This window comes from Delphinus delphis, chromosome 19 (assembly GCF_949987515.2).
Source record: "Delphinus delphis chromosome 19, mDelDel1.2, whole genome shotgun sequence".
NCBI classification, from domain to species: Eukaryota; Metazoa; Chordata; class Mammalia; order Artiodactyla; family Delphinidae; genus Delphinus; species Delphinus delphis.
Window position 1 is genome coordinate 26,896,881 of NC_082701.1, and position 11,413 is coordinate 26,908,293.

The 11,413-nt window shown below is 48.2% G+C and overlaps 1 protein-coding gene across 1 annotated transcript in view; it reads left to right on the forward strand.

Annotated features, from left to right (window-relative positions):
• The window catches only part of ACACA (acetyl-CoA carboxylase alpha), a 233,868-nt gene extending 225,437 nt beyond the window's left edge, over window positions 1-8,431 (forward strand). The window contains 2 exon segments of the mRNA XM_059997545.1: window positions 2,704-2,840; window positions 4,804-8,431. Coding sequence (XP_059853528.1) covers window positions 2,704-2,840; window positions 4,804-4,927 — 261 coding nt within the window. The 3' untranslated portion in view covers window positions 4,928-8,431.
• Window positions 8,432-11,413: the final 2,982 nt, after the last annotated feature.

The window sequence follows — 11,413 nt, forward strand, 5'->3', positions numbered from 1 at the left end:
TTTGTGAGATAGACTAATTACTACATACAATTAGTGAGCTGAGTAGTGCCAGGGATACTGACCCACTGACGCAGAGCGGGATATAGTGCCAGCTGAACACGTACTGTAAGGCCACTGTTGTGACGTTTAATTATTGATATTTTATTGGTATTATAATGTTCTGACTGGGATGAATGCAGGCAGGTGACATAGGGGCCCAGGCCTGTCATGAGGTTAGCACCCAGCATGTCACACGTGGTTAAAATCCATGGTGGGAATAATCGGCCACGTTCTCATAAATTTAAGGAGGGAAATGTAAACAGCATAGGGTTGCTCGTCCTTCTAGCCGGAATGATGATTCCTACAGCTCCGTTCCTGGAGGGCGAACGAGGAACTGCAGACTCGCTGACCCTCATGGGGGAAGCACGCTCACACAGTAGAGGAAACCCTCCCAGGTCTGTTGCAAAAAACCTGTGGTGCCGCGGCGCCTGCATTTGTTGATTCTTGCTAAAAACGCTGTTGGCTAGGATTGTGACCCCATGGCCTTCGTGTGCTCTGTGCTGTGGTCAAAACTTGACCAGGGTTTGACTTGGTGGTCATCACCCAGTCGTATTGAGTGAACAGCAAATCTTTCATATAAGGGGCCTATATTTTCAAAAACTTGGAATATGCTGCTTTAATTCCGTCTGGGAACTTTTTCAATGTTTAATTTAAATACCTCGTGTATTCTGGCTACAGGAGGGGACAGCAGAAGAGTTTTCTCTGGAGGGCAGCTGGCTTTCCAGTGCAGGGTCTGAGCATCCTTAGAAGCAGGCATCTCGTTAGCTAATACCTTACACCAATCAAGGCGAGTTATCTTAAGCCACAGTTAATCTGCTCCCTGGCATATGTTGATAGGAAAGCATCATGCTGTTTCTTAATTAAAAGCAAACGGATTAAAAATGATTAATAAGAGTATTAAATATTCTCTTAAACTAAAGGCTTTGGGATTCTTGGGTAAATCTAGTTTTTTTTTCCCAAGCAGCACGCATTGTTTTCTTTTTTCCTCACCCCAAATCCTCATAAGTAAGGGCATGTGCAGAAGTCCAGATTACCATGATGGAGATGGAAATGTCGGAGTTCAGGGGCCGTGCTTAGGAGTGCAGGCGCACCCATCCACATGTGGGGTGGGCAGGAGCTGGCACGTGGGAGCTAAGACAGCCACGCTGTGGGAAACACCACCACCGCCACCCTTGTCAGTAGAGACTGATGTGCAAAACGCTTGTGTTCAGCCTCGAAGGTGCTGGGCAGGACGCACAGCACGGAGAGGTGGGAAGGCCCCCTCAGCTTCGCACTGTCCGGGCCGCACCACCCTGACCAGGAGAGCTGATCTTTTTGTCAGTGATTACAAACAGATGGACAAATTTGGAGCAAGAAAAAGAACTGGACAAAAGAACTAGAAAAGGCACGTTGCTGATCCTTAATCCTGGGGCTCCTTAATCCTTCAACTGTGAAGGACTCCTTAAGGGTTGTTAGAAACGTGAACGTCAGTTACAGGACATGTAATAAACAAGCAGCCCCGGGAACTCGCTGGCCAAGGTGGAGATGGGGAAGTGAGAGTCTGAAAAGAAACCATTATTTTGAAAGGCCCGAAGTAGAACCTTAGGAAACAGCACAGCGCCCGGTCTCCTCCTGCGTGACGACTCTGGCGGGCACTGAGAACGCAGCTCCGTGCTTTGCAGGCCCTGGGGTCCCAGCCGTGGCTCGGGCGCCTCTGCTGGAATCCAGCCTTCCTGAGCCACCTGCCGAGCTCCCTAACGCACCCACCTATTAAATTACAGCGCCAAACTCATTGGCATTCTGACTTTGACTCGGTTAGTGATAACAGAGGAGGACAGCGCACCTTTAAATGACGAGCTTTGTGTTTAATTACCCAAACAAAATGACATAAATATGAATGAGCCCTAATGGCGGTACTTGGTTTTCCGGAAACCATTAACAAAACGATTCCTAAATGATTTGTAAAGAAAATGAGCGGAGACGAGAGCCAGGAGAAGGCTATTAGGTTCCTAACACACTCCTGAATTACTATGTGGTCAACTACCTGGGAAATGCTCAGCTAAATGATCTTGAAAGGAGGAGGTGAGAGGTGGTTTGTTGAGACTTTCAGGGTGATGGACATCCTGACCCTTCGGAAAACTCTCACAGAAAGCGAACTGGGGTTTAGGTTTCCGACCCGTGGCAGGACTCCCTCACCTCTGGCCTCCTCCAGCTCTATGGCAGGAGGCCTCCACAGCCAGGCTGCTCATCTGCCACACACCCTGCTGGGACTACAGACTGAAATTTAGGAATCGTGACTCAGTTCCTCAAGAAGCACACATTTCATTTAGAAACACCAGGTAAACAGCATTTCCCTCTCAGTCTGCACTTCACTAAACAATCGGTCAGGGGACTAAATTCCCGTAGCCTTTGTGGAACAGGTAGGGGGACGGGACCAGCGTCCGTGTGAGCACGGATGCCTCTGGGGGGCCCAGGTGGACACTTCAAAAGCAGGGCAGGGAAGACGAGGAAGGCTCCTGCCTCGAGGCCTGCTTCCTCCTCCTGCAAAGCCAACAGTAATGGAGAGCTGGGAACGGCTTCTTTACGTTGAGTAAGCTTTTGCAGTGCACCTTCCAGATGCAGACTAGTCAGGGTGTCCAGCCTGGCCTGGGCCCTGGTGTCCAAGCAGGCGTCGTCTGTTGGCAGGCCTATGTTTGGGACAACAACAAGGATCTGGTGGAATGGCTGGAGAAGCAGCTGGCAGAGGAAGATGGCGCTCGCTCGGTAATAGAGGAGAACATCAAGTATATCAGCAGAGACTACGTCCTCAAGCAGATCCGCAGGTGAGAGCCGCGGGGGCAGGTGGGGGTGCTCCTGGGTAGAAGTGGGGCTCACTTCTCGGGGATGAGCGGCTCAAGGACAAACGGTGAGGTGATGATGCCTCATGGTCTTTGTGGTCCCTTTCTGTTTGAGACGGCTGTGGTTGACCCACAGATCGGAGGAGCCCTGAAGCGCAGTTCTTGCTCAGCTGCTGGTCCCCAGGGGCACTTAGTAACGACGGCTTAGTTCATTGTGCCCAGCTATTAGCTCCAAATGCAGATACTCAAACCGGATGAATGATTCTGTGAGGAAAAGCTGATTGCATCATAGTTTCCTGGGAAACTACCTCCTCCCCTCCCCCAGCCAAGAGTTAGTTGTGTTCTAGAGGCTTCCGTCTTCTCCACAGGCTGGGTGGTGGAGGCTGCTGGGGACATTTTTAAAATTTTTTATTTGGACACATTTCATTTACAGAAAAACTGCAAAACTGAAAACAGTACAGAGAACAAATCTATACCCAAATGTGCCTGGTATTTACATTTTACCCTTTTTGATATATCATTTGTGTGTGTGCTTACTCTTTTATATAAGAGTAAGCATACGCATATGTGTGTGTGTGTGTGTGCGCGTGCGCGCGCGCGTGTGTATATATTTCTTTTTCTGAACCATTTAAGGGTAAGTTACATATGTCATGGCCCATCATGGCCCTTTACCCCCAAATAGTTCAGCATGCCTTTGCTAATAGGGATATTCTCTTACATAACCAGAGTAAAATGATTAATTTTTATAAGTTGAACATTTTATCTAAACCACCATTTGCAGACCATTGCTCCTTTTGAGTTTGTCTGATGTTACCTCACGATTAGATTCAGGCTGTGCATTCGCAGCCAGAATATTACATCCGTGACGATTTGGCCTTCACAGGGTGCCGTATCTGGAGGCACGTGATGTCATCTGCCTGTCCCAGTGTTAGTTTCCATCACCTGATCAAGCTGTTACTCAGCTTCTCCACTGTGTAATTCCTGATTTTCCCACCCCCTTGAACCTAATAAGCAGTCTGAGGAGAGACACTCCAAGGCCATGCAGATTCCTGCTCATCAGAATTTCCACCTAGATTTAGCATCCAGGGATGATTCTTGCCTGATCCAGTCTTTTTTTTTTTTTAATTTATTAATTTATTTTTATTTTTGGTTGCGTTGGGTCTTCGTTGCTGCACGCAGGCTTTCTCTAGTTGTGGCGAGCAGGGACTACTTTTGGTTGTGGTGCGCGGGCTTCTCGTTGCGGTGGCTTCTCTTGTGGAGCCCGGACTCTAGGCGCACGGGCTTCAGTAGTTGTGGCACGCGGACTCTAGAGCACAGGCTCAGTAGTTGTGGCGCATGGGCTTAGTTGCTCTGCGGCATGTGGGATCTTCCCGGACCAGGGCTCGAACCCGTGTCCCCCGCGTTGGCAGGCAGATTCTCAGCTACTGTGCCACCAGGTAAGTCCCTGATCCAGTCTTTACAGTGAGGTTGCAAAATGACAGTGTTCCAACTCCTCTGCACAATCACATCTCACCACCCCAATTCTCCTGTAAGCAAAAGTCCTCTCTCCTCCTCCATTTATTATATATTCGTTATTGGTGTAGACTAGTGAATGTCTTTTTTCAATGATTTGTAATTCATTATTTTGATGCCTCACATGTCCCAGATTTAGCCAGTGGGAGCACCTTCAGGCTGGGTCCACTATCTTTGTGACATGACCCCATCGGGGTTTTGGGTTTTGCTTTTTGAGGTTACTTCCTCACTTTCTGACATAACAAAATGTTTTGGGTTCGTGTGGTATCTTGCTGCTGGGGACATTATTCACGTAGGAAAATGAATCAGGTGAGGCAGGGACTGCAGGGTCCGCAGTGGACTCTGGGAGCAGGTTTCTTGGGCAGTTCTGAAGCTACCCTGATCTAGGCACTGCTGCCTCTCTCTCATCCTCACTGTCCCGAATCTTCCCCTCCAGCTTGGTACAGGCCAATCCAGAGGTTGCCATGGATTCCATCGTCCACATGACCCAGCACATCTCGCCCACTCAGCGAGCAGAAGTCGTTCGGATCCTCTCCACAATGGACTCCCCGTCAACGTAGGAAGAGCTTCCTGCCCACCCCTGCCCTGCCTCCGGAGAAAAGGGCTAGAGCTGCCTTTCACACCTGAAGCCGCTGTAATTAGAAGGCACACGAGACCAGCACTGGAATCAAAGTGGCATTTTGCTTCCCCTCGATGTTTTCAGGTTACGCATGACATACTGGGACGTAGGGTCACAAGCCCCCACTCCAGCCCACCAGTCACACCTACCCTGTTCAGTATTTATTATTACCCTGGCTGTGACGGCAGTCCTCTCTCCCTGCCCAGGACCTAAGAAGGCAATGACGGGTACAAGCACCTACCAAGAGGTCTTACCACACGCCAGCAGGGCCACCCTCCTGTCCTGACCGCCCCTTGGTCTGGCCCCGGGAAGTGGGAGCTGTTGCCAGGCAGTCAGCAGCCCGCGCTCGCCCCTGGCCCTGTGAGCCTGCAGCCACCGGCAGCAGAGGAGGGCCAGGGCTGAGGCCATAGGCCCAGCACCAGGCGTGGGGAGAGGAGGAAGCCTCGGGTCTGTTGCTTCTTACCCCACACTCAGCCCGGTCCACACCAGGCACCCAGCTTGTGAAGAAAAATTAGAGCATGAACTCTGCAAGCTCCATGGAACTCAAAGATGAGGGCAAAACCACGACCCAAGAAGCAGAGAAAGCAGAGACCAAGTCACTGTCGTCAATTTAGGGGCCTCGCCCTGGGGCTCCCTTCTCAGAACAAGCGCAGAGACGGTTGACCTGCCACTGCCCCGTGTGCCGCTGCTCGGCTAGCTGAGATGCCCGGGGTCCCACTGGCAGTACCGTAGCCCGAGCGGGCAGAGGAGGACCCAGGGGAGCTGCCCTTCCCGTCACTGATGGAAAGTAGTCACCATGCGACAGCGAGAGCGGGCCAGCCAGTCTCCCTTTTTAGGACGCGGGAGGTTGTTACTGTTAAGCCTGGAGCTTTGATAGTTACAGGAGGTTAACGGTGCCTACAGGGCCATCGTCTGTGTTTCTGGGGCCACTCTTCTAGCAGCTGACACTCTTACTTACTTTGGGTCTCGTCTCTTCCTTGAATGTACACAGGCACAGCCGGTCTCCTCACAGCCACGGAAAGGAGCCCTGGTGACATCAGTGCTCTCGGCGCTGGGAACTGGCCTTCCCCGCTTTGGGGAGGCTTCCAGGGAACACAGAATCCATGTGACCTTAAGGTTATCCACAACCCCATCATGGTGCTGCTGTCTTCCAGGCCCACGGGTCCCTCCCTGGCCTCCTCATGGGTGATGGAGAGTTTATTTTCAACAACCAGTTTATTCAAGGAGAGAGCTTTCTGATCCCCCCCGTCGGTGTTCCTAAAGCAAGAGTGGCAGGTGATCAGGGCTGGGGTAGCATCCGGCTACCCCAGTGCAGCATCCGGTTCCTACAGTGCAGCTAATTGCATTTAGCAGCATTTGTCACTGATGACCAAGGGGGAAATCACTAAGACGTCTGAGAAGCAGCAGTATGAACACTTCCGTACGAGCTACGGTTTTGAGCCTTAACCCTACAGTTCACGCACAAGAAAGAGCTCCACTCCTCTCCTCGGGAACTGTTTGTGCAGATGGGCACCGTGCGGCTGGATGGGTTGCCACCTGCCCCCAGGAGCCTGGAGCCTCGGCCCGGCTGCCCTGCTGCGGGGGTTCGGCGCCATCCAAGCCGGGAAGGGCGGGAGAAGGTGGGGAACAATTTTCAGTCCAGGAAGCACGTCCACTGTTGCTGGTGTTCGCTTACCCAGTAAGCGTGGACTCACCTTTGACCAGATAATTCCTCTGCACTTTTTACAATAAATAAAATTCCACACACCTGCAGGTGGTGTGGAGTCCTGTGCTTGTCCTGGCATTCCTTCGGGGCAGAGGGCGGGTGACACTTGTTTACCTCCCCCCAGCCCCCAACAAAATTATGACACATTAAAGGAATACATTTAGTCTCTAGAACTTGGCCACGCTCACCACCCCCCCATCCCCAGGGCGCCTCACTTTAGGTCTTACCTGGACAGGGCCCTTTCCTATGGAGAAGTCAGGAAGAGACACGGCCCATCACACACACGAGGTCACCAAGGCAGGAGGAGGGTGAGCGATGTATCAGCTGAGACTCGCCTGAGCTAGGATCACCACGTTGTCCGCTCACTTCGGTCACAAAGCAGCCTTCACTTGTCTTACTGAGCATTCGATGTACGCACAGCCTGATGAGCAAGGAGCTTCAGTCAAATGTATTCGTTTCATGTTTTGTTGAAATAAACCTCCACGTTTGTAGATGAGTCACTGTGTGTCACTTCAGCCCACGCCCAGCACCTCACTCTGGTTCTACTCTGAGTAGGGGAGCTTTGTGAGGGTGAGACCTGCCCCTGCCGAAAGTAGAGCCAGTGTAAGGACCGTGGTGCACGGTGCTTCTGCAAACGATGCCATTCCCAGTTTTCGGGTCCACATACCCTTGATGGGCTGGGCAGTTTCATGGGTCTTGAAGTGAACAGGAAGGTATGAACCTCTGGGTTTGCATGATTTGTGGCATTTTCCGGGTCAAGTGAATAGCAAACCATTTTCAAAGACCACTTCGCGCCCCCTTTATGGAGAGGTTTTAGATCCTCTGAATAATTTAGCTACTTCATGGCTTTTGAACGCTAACTTTGGGCACAAAAAGGCACTAGGGGCAGGAAACTCAGGCTTGTGTGCTTTCAACCCTCTGCCTCAGTTTCTATGAATCCATGTGGTTGAAGCAGGAATAACATCTGCAAAGAAAGGCTCGGGCCACAAGAGAGGAGGGAGGGGAAGCACCGGCCTTTGCTGACTATTAAACTTGGTGCTGTGTCCGTCTCTCTTTAGGATGTACAGCAAAGCAAAGGGTGGCTTTTGGCAATTTACAAAATATTTATCAGTTTGAATCACCCTAAGCTAGATGTTCTAGAAAGGGGAGCAGGAAGGGAGATACAGGATCCAGGGGAAGGTGCCGCTTTTTGCCTCCAGCTGCTGCTCTCCATGGGCGGGGGATGCTGGGTGGCACAGAGGCCTTGGGCCTTCTCTCCCCGCTAAGCAGGCAGCCGAGAACCAGACCCCAAGTGTAAACTTGGCGCTATCCCTACTCTCAGCCAGCACCCGTTGGTGGTTCTCAGGAAGGTCAGCAGGATTAATGGGAAGATTCCACTGCTGCCTCTGGGAACTTGCCTGATACGTACAGTGCTTTCATCTGCTGTTGGGGAATGCCATTTCCTTCATCAGTCTTTTTAATAAAAGAAAGTTTAAAGCTTTCATTAGTATTACTTTGGGGTAACAAGGAAAAGATTGAACAGCGAGGGTTCAATCTTTTGGGAAATGGGATTCAAGCTGGGCCCACACATCTTTCCCCAACTGAAAAACAAGAACATAGTGACAAATGCCAGTGCCTCATGACCATCATAGGGAGGACCGTTCGCATGGTGAGAGGCCTGGAGAGGTGCTGAGCTGGAGGTGAACCTGCATTCAAATGCTGGCTCCTCAGCTTGGCCACAAGAAGGGTAAAGCCCAGGCCTGCCCTGATCCACATGGTGAGGCGGAGCGTGCTAAGGACCACACGAGTGTGCAGACAGTGAAGGGCTGAAGCCTGTGGGCAGAGAGGCTTCCAGCTGGGAGAGTAAGGCAGGTGCCCCCAGTCAAGCACTCGCATCTGCAGTTATTCAAGAGACACTAGGAATGGTGGCTAAGAGCACAGCAGTCATCTGGGAGAGGAGGGACAATGAAGCGTGAAAAGGCAAGTAGGCAACAGAGCATGATGAGCTTTAAGTGCTCGGCCAGGAGACAAGGTATGTTCCTGAAGAGAGTGGGTCACCTTTGATGGTTTGGGGGCATGGGAAGATTGGGTAAAAAGGTTTAGAAATCAGCCTAATTAAATGAAAAGAGCACAACCCTGGGTACCAAGAAGTCTGGCTCCAAGCTTAGCTCCACGTGTGTATGTCCCTGAGCTGCAGGGGTCACCCAGGAGAGTAAGCCCAGGCCACCCCAGGAAGCACAGAAATAGTAATGGGCGACTGTCCACTATTTTCAATACTCCACAGATCCTACATATGCCTCAGTCAGGTGGCAAAGGCTCACCATGCTGTTGTTTTTCCGGTAACTGAGACATTTTCCTACCCAGGAGGTGGTACTGGCTTCCTCATGCTGGCCAAAAGCTCCAGTGGGCAGTTAATACTAATAAATAATGAAAACAGGACATCTTCATAAATGCGGTATTTCAGCAAGCAAAATCTTCCAAAACACAGGATTCCCTGTGGTTGGTGGAGGGGTGGAATAGTTACGGAGCCTCAGCTCTGAGGGGACTTGGACCCACCCAGTGGGCTCAGCCCATTAGGAACTGTAAGGAGATGAGAAAGATGGTCGGACGATGGGCCTAATCCCAGAATCCCCTGATTCTATGACTGGCCTCCTGGGGTGACCAGGAAGGATTGGGGTGGGGAGAGACGGAAACAAAGACATCCAGGCCCTGAATTAGGAAAAAGCTAACAGCATTTTTGCCCATACTAACAAGTACTTTTGTAGCCACGTGGGGATACAACAAGATGAATGCAACCTAGAAGAGAGCTTTCACCCTTGAAGACATTATGCAAGTGACACATTATGCCAGATACAAAATGGGAAATATTGGGCAATTCCACTTATATGAGGTATGGAGAATTATCAGATTCACAGAGACAGAAAGTAGAATAGGGGTTACTAGGGGCTGTAGGGAGGAGGAAATGGGGAGTTATTGTTTAATGGGTGTACGGTTTCAGTTTGGGATGATGAAAAAGTTCTGGAGATGGACAGTGGTGATGGTTGCACAACAAAGTGTACTTAATACCACTGAACTGTGCACTTAAAAACTGTTAAAACGGTAAAGTTTATGTATATTTTACCACAATGAAAAACAAAATTCTGGAGTTGTAAAGTACAATAACAAATGAAAAATTAACTAGAGGGACTAAATAGTAGACTCAGGAAGGTAGAAGAAAGAATCTGTGAACTTGAAGATAGAGCAATAGAAAGTATCCAACATGAAGAACAGAAAGAAGAAAGAATGAAAAATGAACAGAGCCTCAGAGATCCATACATCATCAGGTATAACAATTGATGTGCAATGGGAATGCCAGAAGGAGAGTAGAGAAAGGGACAGGAAAAATATTTGAAGAAATCATGGCTGAAACCTTCCAAATATGATGGAAAACAACCTGCAGATCCAAGAAGCTCAACAGATCCCAAGGAGGATAAATACAAAAAGATCTATACCTAGACACTTCATAGCCAACCTGTTAAAAGACAAAGAAAGTCTTGAAAAAAGCTAGAGAAAAACAACTCATCATATATAGAGGAACAACAAAACAAATAATAAATAACAGATAACACCAATGGAAGCCAGAAGGCAGTGGGCTGATATACTCAAAATGCTACAAGAATTTAAACAAACAACTGTCAACCAGAAATCCTACATCCAGCAAAACAAAGATGAAATAAAGATATCCCCCACCACCACCAACAAAGGGGAAGAATTCAGTGATAGAAAATTTGCTTTATAAGAATTAAAGGCAATCATTCAGATGATTCCAGATGGTAATTTGAATCTACACAAAGATAAGGAGAGGCACTTGAAAAGGTAAATATATGAGTAAATATAAAAGACTGTGTGTGTGTGTTCTCTTTTAACTTTGTAAAAGAAATAAAATTATGTAAAACAATAATTATATTGCTATATTTTGGGGGTCTATAGCATATATAAATGTGGTATGATAATTAGACAAAGGGGAAGAAAAACTGAGCTATATCAAAAACAAATTCCTATATTTTACCAGAAGTTAGTATTTATCTCAAATAGATTGTAATGTAATCCCTAGAACAACCACTAAGAAAATAACTTAAAAATATATAGTAAATGCAAATGATATATCTAATAAGGGGTTAATATGCAGAATATATAAAGAACTTCTACAATTCAACAACAGAAAAACCCAAATAACTTGATTTTAAAATGGGCATACAACTTGAATAGACATTTCTCTTAAGATTATATACAAATGGCCAAAAAGCACATGAAAAGATGCTCAGCATCACTAATCTTTAAAGAAATGCAAATCAATCACAATGAGATATCACCCCACACCCACCAGGATGGCTTCTATCAAAAAACCAGAAAATAGTGTTGGCAAAAATGTAGAGAAATTAGAACGCTTTGCACTGTTGGTGAAACTGTAAAATGGTGCAACCACTATGGAAAACAGTATGGCAATTCCTCAAAATAATTAAAAATAGAATTACCGTATGACCCAACAATCCCAATTCTAGATATATATCCAAAAGAATTGAAAGCAGAGAATATTATGCTTTGTGAAATAAGCCAGTCACAAAAAAGACAAATACAGTATGATTCCATTTATATGAGATATCTCAAGTAGTCAAGGGATTGCCCTGGTAGTCCAGTGGGTAACACTCTGCCCTTCCAATGTAGGGGTCATGGGCTCAATCCCTGGTCGGAGAACTAAGATCC